The sequence below is a fragment of the Podarcis melisellensis genome, assembly GCF_964234715.1.
Source record: "Podarcis melisellensis genome assembly, chromosome: 9".
Taxonomy (NCBI): domain Eukaryota; kingdom Metazoa; phylum Chordata; class Lepidosauria; order Squamata; family Lacertidae; genus Podarcis; species Podarcis melisellensis.
The window spans coordinates 68,393,878-68,409,444 of record NC_138541.1 but is presented as its reverse complement, the minus strand read 5'-3'; the positions used below and the strand labels follow the sequence as shown (position 1 = coordinate 68,409,444).

General features: G+C 45.6%; 1 protein-coding gene across 1 annotated transcript in view; it reads right to left on the bottom strand.

Annotated features, from left to right (window-relative positions):
- The window catches only part of ADGRA3 (adhesion G protein-coupled receptor A3), a 45,786-nt gene extending 42,962 nt beyond the window's left edge, over window positions 1-2,824 (bottom strand). Inside the window, exon 1 of the mRNA XM_081924365.1 lies at window positions 2,500-2,824. Coding sequence (XP_081780491.1) covers window positions 2,500-2,747 — 248 coding nt within the window. The 5' untranslated portion in view covers window positions 2,748-2,824. The remainder of the gene's footprint in view (window positions 1-2,499) is intronic.
- Window positions 2,825-15,567: the final 12,743 nt, after the last annotated feature.

The following is a 15,567-nucleotide window of genomic DNA, read 5'->3' as shown; positions in this document are numbered from 1 at the left end:
TAAAAAAAAAAAGTACATGGGACAACCCCTAACATCCATATACTTCACATTATCTGCATGCCGCCTTTCCATAGTCAGAAAGCAGGCTGCAGCACGTAGCAGGAGGAGGGAACAGAAGGTGTTGTTATAGTCAGGAAGACCAAATTTTTAATAAGGAATGGGTAAAGTTTATAACTTATCTTTAAGGCCACTGTAAACAGTTAAAATCATTAGTAGGGTTGGGATAGCACTTGTAGTTTAAAGCTGAATTATGGACATAATGGAAGTAAAGAGTTTGGATTATCAAAAAAAGACGCGGGAAGAACTGGTTAATAACAGGACCCACATGGGGGCGGGGTGGAAGTGCAGGAGATTCCTGGAATCTTGCTTTTATGATTGATGTTTGATGTATCTCTGTAAAATTTTAAGTTGAAAAATCAAATACACACAGTGGTACCTCAGGTTACAGACACTTCAGGTTACATACGCTTCAGGTTACAGACTCCGCTAACCCAGAAATAGTACCTCGGGTTAAGAACTTTACTTCAGGATGAGAACAGAAATCATACGGCAGCAGCAGGAGGCCCCATTAGCTAAAGTGGTGCTTCAGGTTAAGAACAGTTTCGGGTTAAGAATGGACCTCCGGAACGAATTAAGTACTTAACCCAAGGTACCACTGTATAAGTAAAAGGTAAAGGACCCCTGGACGGTTAAGTCCAGTCAAAGGCGACTATGGGGTTGCTACACTCATCTCGCTTTCAGGCTGAGGGAGCTGGCATTTGTCCACAGACAGCTTTCCGGGTCATGTGGCCAGCAGGACTAAACCACTTCTGGCGCAACGGAACACCATGACAGAAACCAGAGTGCACGGAAACGCCGTTTACCTTCCCGCCGCGGTGCTACCTATTTATCTACTTGCCCTGTTATGCTTTCAAACTGCTAGGTTGGCAGGAGCTGAGACAGAGCTCTCCTCCATTGCGAGGATTTTAACAGCTGACCTTCTCATCGGCAAGCCCAAGGCTCAGTGGTTTAGACCACAGCACCACCCGCATCCCTATTTTTTATTTTTTATATATACACACACACACACACACACACACACACACACACTGTCATACTTCGGGTTGAAGTAGCTTCCGGGTTTCACCGCTTGCGCATGCGCAGACGCTCAAAATGACGTCATGCGCATGCACAGAAGCAGCAAAACACGACCCGCGCAGTCGCGTCTTACATTTACTTCAGGATGCGAACAGGGCTCCGGAACGGATCCCCTTCCTATCCAGAGGTACCACTGTATATTAAAAGGAAGGTGTTGTTATAGAGCATGGGTAGGCAAACTAAGATCCAGGGGCTGGATCTGGCCCAATCACCTTCTAAATCTGGCCCGCGGGCGTTCTGGAAATCAGCGTGTTTTTACATGAGTAGAATGTGCCCTTTTATTTAAAATGGATCTCTGGGTTATTTGTGGGGCACAGGAATTCCTTCATTTATTTTTTCCCCCCAAAAAATAGCCGGGTCCCCCACAAGGTCTGAGAGACAGTGGACCGGCCCCCTGCTGAAAAAGTTTGTTACAGGGGTTGTGCATTATTAGCAGAGTGAGGGGGAAGGAAACAAAAACAATCACGAGAGGGAGACGGGGCATCTTCCACACCCACCCAAAAACACCCCACCACCTTTTTATCTGCACGCCGCCTTTGGCACAGCCCGAAACCACACTGAAAAGGCGGCTTGAAGGGGAGTGGGAAGGAATCATAAACAATGAGCCAAACACACGGGGGTAAAGAGCAGGGCCGAATTGATCACTACTACTACTACTACTACTAATAATAATAATAATAATAATAATACAGTGGTACCTCAGGTTACATACACTTCAGGTTACAGACTCCGCTAACCCAGAAACAGTGCTTAAGGTTAAGAACTTTGCTTCAGGATAAGAACAAAAGTTGTGGTCTGGCGGCGCAGCGGCAGCAGGAGGCCCCATTAGCTAAAGTGGTGCTTCAGGTTAAGAACAGTTTCAGGTTAAGAACGGACCTCTGGAACGAATTAAGTACTTAACCCAAGGTACCACTGTAATAATAATAATAAATTTTTATTTATACCCCGCCCTCCCCACATACTACCGAGGGGAGGAGAAAACCACAACGAATAATAATAAAGATTTTAAAAAGAAGTATGCATCGCAGGGACCCAATCCCACTCCCAGCGGACCCCGGCCCTCCCGCAACCCCTTTCCTCGGCGTCGCTTACTCACAGGGTGACCTACTAATAATACATTTTTATTTATACCCCGTCCTCCCCATACACTACCGAGAGGAGGGGAAAACCACAACGAATAATAATAATAATAATAATAATAATAATAATAATAATAATAAAGGGCCGAATCGATCAGTACTACCGAGAGAAGGAGAAAACCACAACGAATAATAATAATATTTTTAAAAGAAGTATGCATGGCAGGGACCCAATCCCACTCCCAGCGGACCCCAACCCCTTTCCTCGGCGTCGCTTACTCACAGGGTGACCGTCCTGTTGGGGAGCCCGCCGGGGTCCGGGACGCGGGCCAGAGCCAGGCTGCTGCAGACCACCTTCGCTCCCGCTTCGGCCGGCGGAGAAGCCTTGCCGCTCCTGAGGCGACCGCCGCCTCCTCCTCCGCCGTCCTGTTTGCAGCCTTCGGGCAGCCCTGAGGAGCCTCCGCCTCGGACCAGCGCCAGCGCCGCCGCCGCCGCCGCCAGCAGCACCAGCGGAGCTCCCCGGCTCGCCATGGCCGCCTCCCTCGAGGGGGGGGGACCGCCCCGCCGCCGCCCCGGCGAGGGAGCCAGCGAGGCCTAGCGGCGCGGCAACCCGGCCATGAAGGGATTTAACCGAGGAGTCGGCGCCAACGGCCGAACCGAATCCACACACACACACACACCTCACGCACGACGCCTCGCCCCGCGCGCGGGCAGCAGGGCGCATGCGCGGCCGGGGAGGACGCCGAGCACGCGCGGTGAGGCGCCCTGAAGCCGCCGCCGCCGCCGGTGCCCTGGCTCTGTGGAAGGAAGGGCAAGCAGTGACATAAGTTTCACTGGGTTGGGATTTCGCCTAGCCCCGCGCGCCAGCAGCAGGGCGCATGCGCGGCCGGGGAGGAGGCGGAGCACGCGCGGTGAGGCGCCCTGAAGCCGCCGCTGCGGGTGCCCTGGCTCTGAGGAAGGAAGGGCAAGTAGAAACCAGGAGTTTTGCCTGTATGGGATGATGGGGGGCGGGGGGGGGGCGGTGTGTATTTTCGTTCCAGTTTTGCAATTCCGGTTCTGGGCTGCCCTTAGCGAAGGGTGAGGGTTGGTTTGGGCTGGTGGGATTTTTTTAAAAGGGTTTTCAAAACTGCTTGCTTTTTTCATATTAAATTTGTATTGTTGCAGTTTGGAGTTTCTATGCTGTTCTTAGCGGAGTTTGCGCGGGCTGGTTTTCGCCCATGGGAATTTTTTTAAGGGTTTTCGAAACTCTGCTTGTTTGTTTGTAAAAGAAAATAAGTAATTGAAATATTATGTGTTTTTATTTTTGTAGGTTGGTTATTTTTTGTTTATTTTTGGCTTTTGTTTTATTATTGAAAATGCTAATAAATATTTTTTTTAAAAAAAAGAAACTCTGCTTGTTTGTTTGTTAAATTTGTATACTTCCCTTCGCCTGAAGATCTCAGAGCAGTTCACAGCATAAAAATAGAAAATAAAAAACACAAAATACATAATAAGAACAAGAACAAACCCATAACCCTCATTTCCCACAAATAAGTTTTGCAGCTTGTCCATTGGTGGTGTTATATGGCCTTTTAAACTCCCGTTTGTGTGTGTGTGTGTGTATGCACACAAATAACTCTCTTTGTTCCTTAGTATATTGGCGCAGCAACAAAATTGCTAGCATATTTGCAAAGGCAGGCAGGGTCAGATATGTTGAGATTCCTGCATTGGCAAGGCTTGGAGTAGATGGGGTGACCCTTGGGGTGCTTCCAAGTCTACAATTCTATGATTCTGTACATTTTTATGTTTTTATATTGTAAACTGCACCATGAACCTCAGATGAATGGCAGGTATAGAAATCTAATAAATAAAATTACAGTGGTACCTCGGGTTACAGACGCTTCAGGTTACAGACTCCGCTAACCCAGAAATGGTACCTCGGGTTAAGAACTTTGCTTCCAGATGAGAATAGAAATCGCGCAGCGGCAGCAGCGGGAGGCCCCATTAGCTAAAGTGGTGCTTCAGGTTAAAAACAGTTTCAGGTTAAGAACAGACCTCCAGAATGAATTAAGTTCTTAACCTGAGGTACCACAGTGGTACCTCTGGATGCGAATGGGATCCGTTCCGGAGCCCCGTTTGCATCCTGAAGCGAACGTCAGACGCGACTGCGTATCTGCACATGCGCAGGTCGCGTTTTGCTTCTTCCGCGCATGCGCGCGACGTCATTTTGAGCGTCTGCGCATCCACGAGCGGTGAAACCCGGAAGTAACGCGCTCTGTTACTTCCGGGTCGACGGGAAGCGCAACTCGAAAATATTTAAGCTGAAGCGTATTCATCCCGAGGTATGACTGTACAGTGGTACCTCGGGTTAAGTACTTAATTCATTCGAGAGGTCCCTACTTAACCTGAAACTGTTCTTAACCTGAAGCACCACTTTAGATAATGGGGCCTCCTGCTGCCACCGCGCCGCCGGAGCCCGATTTCTGTTCTCATCCTGAAGCAAAGTTCTTAACCTGAGGTACTATTTCTGGGTTGCGGAGTCTGTAACCTGAAGCGTTTGTAACCCAAGGTACCACTGTATAGTGTTTTGTTATGGTGTCCCTCTCCCCTCTTGATGTGTCATTTCCTCTCTTTCCCTCCCCTTTTTTTATTTCCCTTCTTTCTTTTCCATGAGAATCATAGAATTGTTGAGTTGGAAGGGACACCAAGAGAAATCTAGTGCAACCCCCAACATCTCAACTGGATCATACATGGCATTCAACCTCTGCTTGAAAACCCCCAAGGAAGCACAGCCCACCACCTTCCAAGGGAGTCTGTTCCACTGCTAGATGACTCTTACTGTCAGAAAGTTCTTCCTGATGTTTAGCTGGAATCTCCTTTCTTGTAGTTTGGATCCCTTGGTTTCCGTCATACCCTCTAGAGCAGGAGAAAACAAGCTTGTTCCTTCCTCCTTGGCTATCATATTGCCTCTCATTCTTCTCCTGTCCAGGCTAGGTAAAGGTAAAGGGACCCCTGACCATTAGGTCCAGTCGTGACCCACTCTGGGGTTGCGGTGCTCATCTCGCTTCATTGGCCAAGGAAGCCGGCGTGCAGCTTCCGGGTCATGTGGCCAGCATGACCAAGCCACTTCTGGCGAACCAGAGCAGCGCACAGAAATGCTGTTTACCTTCCCGCTGGAGCGGTACCTATTTATCTACTTGCACTTTGACGTGCTTTCGAACAGCTAGGTTGGCAGGAGCAGAGACCGAGCAACCGGAGCTCACTCCGTCGGGATTCGAACCACCGACCTTCTGATCGGCAAGTCCTAGGCTCTGTGGTTTAACCCACAGCACCACCCACGTCCCTTCCAGTCCAGGCTAAACATACCCAATTCCCTCAACTGTTCCTCATAAGGCTTGGTTTCAAGACCCTTTATCATCTTGGTCGCCCTCCTCTGCAACCATTGCAGCTGCTTAAGAATGCTTGATGTATTATGGTTTTTGCTACACGTTGTTACAACATAATAGTAATTATATTTTAATAATAATAATAATACAGTGGTACCTCAGAAGTCGAATGGAATCCATCCTGGAGGTCTGTTCAACTTCCAAAACGTTCAGAAACCAATGCGCGGCTTCCAGTTTGTTACAGGAAGCTCCTGCAGCCAATCAGAAGCTGCGGAAGTCATGTTGGACATTCGGGTTCCAAAGAACATTCGGAAACCAGAACACACACTTCCAAGTTTGCGGCGTTCAGGAGGCAAATCGTTCAATTTGCAAGGCGTTCAGTAATACAGTGGTATCTCGGGTTACATATGCTTCAGGCTACATACGCTTCAGGTTACAGACTCCGCTAAGCCAGAAATAGTGCTTCAGGTTAAGAACTTTGCTTCAGGATGAGAACAGAAATCGTGTTCCGGTGGCGCGGCAGCAGCAGGGAGGCCCCATTAGCTAAAGTGGTGCTTCAGGTTAAGAACAGTTTCAGGTTAAGTACTGACCTCCGGAACGAATTAAATACTTAACCCGAGGTACCACTGTACTACGTGCATACATACATACTGTTGAATTATATATCCTCGATTAAAGTTTGTGTTGTTTTTGTTGCAGCGTCATTGCATTGTTTTTATGTACAACCTGCAAGATATAAAAATCTAATAAAGTCAATTAAAATGAAAGATAAGACACTATGTATCTAGCAAATGAATATGGAAAAAATATTTTACTATATTATGATTATTATTTTTCACAATACAGGCGTTATAGAGTACTTGAGTAGAGAAACCTATTAATTATCCTTGAGCTCAGGAGGCGTGAATGGTTGCTTTATGCATGATAACTCTGTAAAGGATGTCTATAAGCCCTCAATAAAATTGTAAATAGTTGTGGTGCCTGCCCTGGCTTTGATGTTCCAGTTCCCCGAAACGGAGGCATGTTGTAGCAGGCACTGATGTTGGCTTGTTAAAATAAAAAAATAAAAAGACATAATAAGAATCCAAGCTGGAATAGTAACACAATACCTTTATTACAGTCAATTAAAAATCACAAAGAATCGAGGTAGCATATGAGTTTAACAGAACTCGTCAGGCTCAGTGTGAAATCCTGGGCAGGCCGGGTCGTCCTCTTATATACCTACTGGGACTGACAAGACTCTCACCTGAATCTCATAGCTCTCCTGTAGCTGTCTCTGATTAGTTATCATTTAACTCTTGGATGGTCCAAACTGTGCAGGTTTACTGAGAAGTAAATCCCACTTTATTTAGCAGAGTTTGTTCAGATGTTCAGTGGGTAAAGAATAGGCCGAAATCCTGCTCAGTGGGACTTAATCCTGAGTAAAAAAATTGTTGTTGTTGTTGTTTAGTCATTTAGTCGTGTCCGACTCTTCATGACCCCATGGACCAGAGCACGCCAGGCACTCCTGTCTTCCACTGCCTCCCGCAGTTTGGTCAAACTCACGCTGGTAGTTTCGAGAACACTATCAAACCATCTTGTCCTCTGTCATCCCCTTCTCCTTGTGTCCTCCATCTTTCCCAACATCAGGGTCTTTTCCAGGGAGTCTTCTCTTCTCATGAGGTGGCCAAAGTATTGGAGCCTCAGCTTCACGATCTGTCCTTCCAGTGAGCAAGCCCCTTCATGGATCACTGCCTTGCCATGGCGAAGGGGCTTGAATAACTCAGAGAAGCTATGAACTATGCAGAGCACGGCACCCAAGATGAACAAGTCATAGTGGAGAGTTTTGACCAAACGTGATCCACCTGGAGGAGGAACCGGCAAGCCACTCCAGTATCCCTGCCAAGGAAACTCCATGGTCAAAGACAACAGGCATATAAAAGTAAAAAAAAAAAAATATTTAAGGGTTATACTACATGACTGAAATCTTATGCATGCTTATCTGGGCTTTTGGGTGAACATGTATAGGACTGACCTGTGCTGGCTTTTTCATTCATTTCATTGTTCCTGTGCCCGGTACACTTGGGGTTTTGTCAAGCTTTTTAATGTGTAATGTTTTATTATGCTTTTATAGATGTTGGAAGCTTCCCAGAGTTTCTGGGGCAACCCAGTCAGATGGGTGAGGTATAAATAATAAAATCATTATGATAAAACTATAAACTATTGGTATGAGAAAGAGCGTCTGGGGAAAATGGGTGTCATGCAAGTACACTCATCCCAGAACTATTAAATTGTGTGAGGCTTCCTGATGAACGTATACAAATCCCCATTAGTTGCTGGGCAGTGTTTGGAAGAGTCCCAAAACTTCATGAGAGATCAAATGAGAAGTACTGTACAGAGGAGAGTGCATTTGCCGTTCCTAGAAGATTTATGTCCGCTATTCATACCTGTTCATTAACTGTGGATTCTACTTAACATATATGAGATTTAACATGCAATAACTGACCCTTATGCAACGTTTGTAGCGCATCTGCGTGAGGTCATTTGCCAGGTTTTTATAGCCATGTGGGGACCACAGAAAATTCAATAGAATTAGTATGCATAAGAGACCGGCTGCCCCATGCCTTGTTAGAAATTGAATAGATTCTGTAATCATCTGTAATGTTTGGTTATGCACTGAATGAAGTGAATGTTTCACTCACTGCAATTATTGCAGTATAAAGGCAAGGGACCTTTATAAATGGGAGACAAATCCCAAAGTAATATTTTTGTTTAATTCTATTTCAAAGTTTTAACAAGCACATCAAAAGTAGGCCCCTGTTTGGTCTATTTGAGAAAAATTAAATTACAGTAAAACAATCTAAAAGTTAAATGTTATGGGAAGTTTTTAATGTTTGATCTTTTATTGTGTTTTTAATGTTCTGCTGGGAGCTGCCCAGAGTGGCTGGGGAAAATAAAGCCAGATGGGCGGGGTACAAATAATAACAACAACTTCTTCTTCTTCTTCTTCTTCTTCTTCTTCTTCTTCTTCTTCTTCTTCTTCTTCTTCTTCTTCTTCTTCTTCTTCTTCATAAAGTTAATCAAAACCAACAATGTCCACAATGCAGTATGTGAGCTTTCAAGTTTCACTGAAGTTTTCCTCAGGCTTAAGGTTTCTATCTTTTTATTTCCTCTGCCCCTGTCCCTTTAGAAAAAAAAGTATACATATTTTATGTATAGGTAAAGGTAAAGGGACCCCTGACCATTAGGTCCAGTCGTGACCCACTCTGGGGTTGTGGCGCTCATCTTGCTTTATTGGCCGAGGAAGCTGGCGTACAGCTTCCAGGTCATGTGGCCAGCATCACTAAGCCGCTTTTGGCGAACCAGAGCAGCGCACGGAAACACCGTTTACCTTCCTGTCGGAGCGATACCTATTTATCTACTTGCACTTTGATGTGCTTTTCATCTGCTAGGTTGGCAGGAGCAGGGACCGAGCAAAAGGAGCTCACCCCGTCGCGGGGATTCGAACCGCCGCCCTTCTGATCGGCAAGTCCTAGTCTCTGTGGTTTAACCCACAGCACCACCCGCGTCTCTTTCATTTTATGTATACTAATGTCTTATAAAAGCTACAAAGTTAAAAATGAATAACAAACGGAGTGCCCTTCTGACAGTAACCTTTCTGGCATACAGAAATTCAACAGATAAAACTTCCTTTTGGTATGGAAAAGGGATGGGGAAAGCCTTTACCTGTTGGATTTTTGTGCTAGCATTTTTCTTTTAAGGTGCATTGTCTTTCCCGCCCCGGGAGAGTTTTTATTTTTCTTGCAGACAATCCAATTGCTTGCTGAAACCGAGCATTTGTAGGAGAAAATTATATCAGGCTTCAATCCTAGAGACATTTACTAGGGAGTAAGATCTGCTTCCGATTAAATTTACTGCCAATGCGTAATATGGTGATTTACTTTGCAGTCTGATACTCACTTTTCTGGAAGCAAGTCCCATTGACATATGCGGAATTGCACTGTAAGTTGGGCTAATCTGTAACTGGTCTTCCAGTTACAGATACAGGGGGTTGGACTACCCGCAGGGTACCTTCCAACTCTATAATTCTACGAAAAATATGTGTGTTTTTGCAGGAAGAGGTGGGATTTTGTTTTTTTCTTCCACCCTACACTCCATCAACCATCAGTTTAAAGACAAAAAAGATAGATGGCTTTCAGTTGTCAGTTTATATTTGAGCAGGGGAAAAAACCCTGGCAGCACTTCAAACCCTCAGACATCTTTAGGGCAAGGAGAGATAAACAGATGCTCACTTATCTTCTCGGGAAATTTCAACCTGTTTTCCCCTTATTTTAGCACTTCTAACTTTCTTTCATCAAGTCTGGTTTCCTTGCCTGTGTACCTGATATCCAGGCATCAACAACAGCTCACTTCAAAGGCTCTTTCTTGTTTTGTTTTCCCCCTTGAAGGGAATTTGAAGTTGTCATTCCAGCAAGCAAAGGATAAAAGTCCTGTACTTAGGAAGGACCGATCTTCAGTTGTTACCATTAAACAGGATATGAGCCAGTGTGGTATTGGTGTCTGCCGTGTTGGACTCAAACCAGCAGCAAACAGTAATAATAATAATAATAATAATAATAATAATAATAATAATAATAATTTATTATTTGTACCCCTGCCAATCTGGCTGGGTTTCCCCAGCCACTCTGGGCGGCTTCCACAAAGACCAAAAATACACTAATATGTCATACATTAAAAACTTCCCTAAACAGGGCTGCCTTAAGATGTCTTCTGAATGTTAGGTAGTTGTTTATCTCTTTGACATCTGGTGGGAGGGCGTTCCACAGGGCAGGCACCACTACCGAGAAGGCCCTCTGCCTGGTTCCCTGTAGCTTTGCTTCTCGCAATGTTGGAACCGCCAGAAGGCCCTCGGTGCTGGACCTCAATGTCCGGGCAGAACGATGGGGGTGGAGATGCTCCTTCAGGTATACTGGGCCGAGGCCGTTTAGGAAATAGGGTGTCAAGATGCTGTCAGCGGCTTCCGGCTGGTTGCCCAGGAAAGTATACAGACAAGGAAAGTTTCTTACGGCCTTTTTTATTTCAATCTTTACACAGAGAGGCTATAGATCCCAGCCTCTTGGATAATGGCGTCCAGAGTGAATCTCTACCTCCACCAGTCTCTCCCACTTCCTCATTTGTCACTTCTATGGGTGCTGCTACGTGCCCTCTGTCTTTGAGCTCTTTGCTCTCCTACTTTTAAGGCTCGCCGGGTTCTGAGAGATGGAGGTTCTGGCATGCTTTCTAATGACAACATGTCAGCCAGCTGCTGTTTTGGCTCCCCCATGATATTCCAGCTTTTCCCCTCATCTGCCTCTGAGCTGCTGCCTGCCTCAAACCCTAAATCTATACTGTCTTTCTCCTCCCAGAAAGAGTCAGGATGGAGAGATCTCCACCATTCCTCCTGTTCTCAGTCCCTGACATAGGGACATCCTACTCCATAGTGGTACCTCGGGTTAAGAACTTAATTCGTTCCGGAGGTCCATTCTTAACCTGAAACTGTTCTTAACCTGAGGTACCACTTTAGCTAATGGGGCCTCTCGCTGCCGCTGTGCTGCCATCGTGTGATTTCTGTTCTCATCCTGAAGCAAAATTCTTAACCCGAGGTACTATTTCTGGGTTAGCGAGTCTGCAACCTGAAGCATCTGCGACCTGAAGCATCTGTAACCTGAGGTACCACTGTAATAATAATTTTATTATTTATACCCCACACATCTTACTGGGTTGCCACAGCCATTCTGCGCGGCTTCCAACATATATAAAAACATAATAAAACATCAAACATTTAAAAAAATTTCCCTATACGGGGCTGCCTTCAGGTATCTCCTAAAGGTTTATAGTTACTTAAGAATCTATAAACGCTGTGGTCTAAACCACTGAGCCTAGGGCTTGCCGATCAGAAGGTCGGCGGTTCGAATCCCCACAATGGGGTGAGCTCCTGTTGTTTGGTCCCTGCTCCTGCCAACCTAGCAGTTCGAAAGCACGTCAAAGTGCACGTAGATAAATAGGTACCGCTCCGGCGGGAAGCTGACCTGGAAGCTGTACGCCGGCTCCCTCAGCCAGTAAAGCGAGATGAGTGCCCCAACCCCAGAGTTGTCCATGACTGGACCTAATGGTCAGGGGTCCCTTTACCTTTACCTTTACCCTGCAAGTTCATTGTGTTTACTAAATTAAGGTGAGAGGATCATTATGACTATTAATTAAATTTGTTTACCGCCGTACACTGGCTCCCTCGGCCAATAAAGCAAGATTAGCGCCGCAACCCCAGAGTCGGTTATGACTGGACTTAATGGTCAGGGGTCCCTTTACCTTTACCTTACCTGGTTTGGGGGTTGCATAACTCCATACCCTCCAACTTTTCTCAGATGAAAAATAGGGACATCCTAAGGAAATGTGGGACATTCTGGGATCAAATCAGAAACTGGGACAGCTTCTGTAAATCTGGGACTGTCCCTGGAAAATAGGGACACTTGGAGGGTCTGCATCCATAGCAGTGACCAGAGGAGGGATGTCTGCTGGGAAGAGCACAAAGAGAATACAGTGGTACCTCGGGTTAAGTACTTAATTCGTTCCGGAGGTCCGTTCTTAACCTGAAACTGTTCTTAACCTGAAGCACCACTTTAGCTAATAGGGCCTCCTGCTGCTGCCGCGCCGCCACCGCACAATTTCTTAACCCGAGGTACTATTTCTGGATTAGTGAAGTCTATAACCTGAAGCGTATGTAACCCGAGGTACCACTGTAAACACCATGGCGCATCTGTGTCAGCACAACATGACACCATTGGCAGACTTGAGGATCTCAAATTCCAGCTAAAATCTGGTGTCCCCGGCCTCTCCTGCTCCGTTCTATAGCATTGTTTTGGGCCCCAGTGCTACTGCACTGGTTGAGCAGCCCTAAAACTGCCTCTGTGGACACCATCATCTGCCCCATCTGTAATAAAGCATTCTCTCCTGTATCGGTCTCTACAGCCACAGCAGGCGCTGTAACTCTCTGACAGTTTTACTTTACCCGCGAAGGCGGACTCTTCCATTGTCTCCTGAGAGAGGTAGATGCCAACTCAATTGAAAAACCTCTATCTAGAATTCCCAATGACAAACCTAGACAGCATCTTAAAAAGCAGAGACATCACCTTGCCAACAAAGGCCCGTATAGTTAAAGCTATGGTTTTCCCAGTAGTGATGTATGGAAGTGAGAGCTGGACCATAAAGAAGGCTGATCGCCGAAGAATTGATGCTTTTGAATTGTGGTGCTGGAGGAGACTCTTGAGAGTCCCATGGACTGCAAGAAGATCAAACCTATCCATTCTGAAGGAAATCAGCCCTGAGTGCTCACTGGAAGGACAGATCCTGAAGCTGAGGCTCCAATACTTTGGCCACCTCATGAGAAGAGAAGACTCCCTGGAAAAGACCCTGATGTTGGGAAAGATGGAGGGCACAAGGAGAAGGGGACGACAGAGGACGAGATGGTTGGACAGTGTTCTCGAAGCTACCAGCATGAGTTTGACCAAACTGTGGGAGGCAGCGGAAGACAGGGGTTCCTGACATGCTCTGGTCCATGGGGTCACGAAGAGTCGGACACAACTAAACGATTAAACAACAACAACAGAATTCCCCATTCTATGCAAGTCCATTCTATGCAAGGGTTTGAGAGGGTTATTCGCAGATAAGTAGACATGAGATTTTAGTTAGTTGCTTAGCGCAACTGACAGACACTGCTATTATTCTGAAAAGCAAGTGAAAGTAATTCCTTTCTCACTTTAGTGATCCAGAGAGGCAAAAAAGTGGAAAGAACAAACAAGAAGAAAGGAATTCTGGTAGGATGGGGAAATGGGACAGCTTCCGAATGCTGCAAGGCTGCAGGGACCGTGTGAAATGAAGTCAGAGATGCATGTCGCCCACCCTGAGAGTTAGAGAATTGGTTCTAGTCCCACTTTCTCCCGAATGATTACATTTTCCTGCTCTTTCAGCCCTTGCCCGTTTATTGCTTTCTGCAAGCCAAGACCCATAGAAGGCAATCTGGTACATTCAGTCTGGGAGCCGTGGGATTCAATCCCTGCTCAGGTATGACACTCACTGGGTGACCTTATAACGTGCATGACTTGATCAGGGAAGAGGGCGTTTTCTCTACTGAACAAACTTTGAAGCACCCTCCCAAGGGAATGCAGATTTGCTGCCTCCCTAATGTTCTTTTGCCACACTGGGAAGCCCTTGCTTAATTATTTTAAATACCTTTGAAACTGTTTCTAAGTCTTTAATTTGGCTGTTTTAATTTCTGCTGCTTTTAGGTTTTTGGTCATTTTAATGGTAGTTCATTTTAGCTGATCAATGTTCTGAAGGAAGGCAGATTTTTTTTTTAAAAAGTAATTTAATTAAATAAATCACAGAGCTGTTGTGAGATAAAATAGGATACCCTGTATGTGTTGAACTCCATAGACAAATGTCAAAAGTATACTACTGAGGCTGTGTAAACCTATAGGCAGCTGGAGTAAGTTCCATTGAACCTAGACTACTTCTGAGTAGACTACCATAGGAATGTGCTGTAAAATCCTTCTCAGTAAAATTTATCCATTTAATACATATTCTAAACCTATGGAAGAACAGTGGTAGTTAGCTTTCTAAATAGGAGCAAAGAGGTGGCCACTTTGTATGACTTTGTAAAAATAATCACAGCAGACCCATTGAAATCTAACAGTTGCATCTAACAGTTATTCTGTTTGTGCAAGGATTTCCATATGCATAACCTAATTGGAGGCCCTAAACAGCCTCGGTCCAGTATATCTGAAGGAGCCTCTCCACCCCCATCATTCTACCCGGACACTGAAGTCCAGCACCAAGGGCCTTCTGGCGGTTCTCTCACTGCGAGAAGCCAAGTTACAGGGAACCAGGCAGAGGGCCTTCTCGGTAGTGGCGCCCTCCCTGTGGAACGCCCTCCCACCAGATGTCAAAGAGAACAACAACTACCAGACTTTTAGAAGACATCTGAAGGCAGCCCTGTTTAGGGAAGCTTTTAATATTTGATGTATTACAGTATTTTAATATTTTTTTGGAAGCCGCCCAGGGTGGCTGGGGAAGCCCAGCCAGATGGGCCGGGTATAAATAATAAATTATTATTATTATTAATTTCCCCTCCTCCTCCATTCATGCACCCTCAAATCTGTCTTTTTTTGGGGGGGGGGTGTCTCCACTGTATGCAGCAAACCTGAGAGCGCACAGGGGCGTGAAGGAAGACGAGAGGCTGGGGAAGTTTCATTGCACAAGCTGAACAGGGATGACTTAGTTGCATAGAAGTCAATGGATTTAAGACCATTAATTTAAATGGGTGTGCTCCGCAGATGGCAATGAGTTAGAGATCACCTTTAGGCAATTGCGAACCACCCTTCATAAAAATAAATAAATTGAATAACAAAAGAATCCCAGGGCAGTTTATAATCTAAAACCACACAACTCTTTAAATTATTAAAGCTAGGTTTCTGAAACCACCCTACCTACAATTTTGCTTGTGGGTTTCCCAGAGGCATTGGGTTGGTTACTGTTGGGAACAGACTGTTTGTATGACTTTTTAGAAAAGGACCTTCTGAAGAACCCCGTATGGAGGTACATTTTTTGTTAAGGGACGAGTGGGAAGGTGATTGATTACTTGAGCCTTCGATTATTGTCCTAATAAGAGACAATTCCATTTATGTATTTTTGCTGTTACTAGGTAAGAGTAACTTCCATAGCTGTCAACTTTTATTGCGAGGAATCCTATTCGGAATAAGGGAATTTCCCTTAAAAAAGGGAAAACGTTGACAGCTATGGTAACTTCTGTGGACTGGTCATGTTGTGCAGATGCCTGGTTATCGTCTTCCAAGCAACTAGAGTCATACCTTGAGTTGAATGTGCTTCGGGTTGTGCGCATTCGAGTTGCGCTCTGCGGCAACCCGGAAACAATGGAGCTCATTATTTCCGGGTTTTGCCGCTCGTGCATGCTC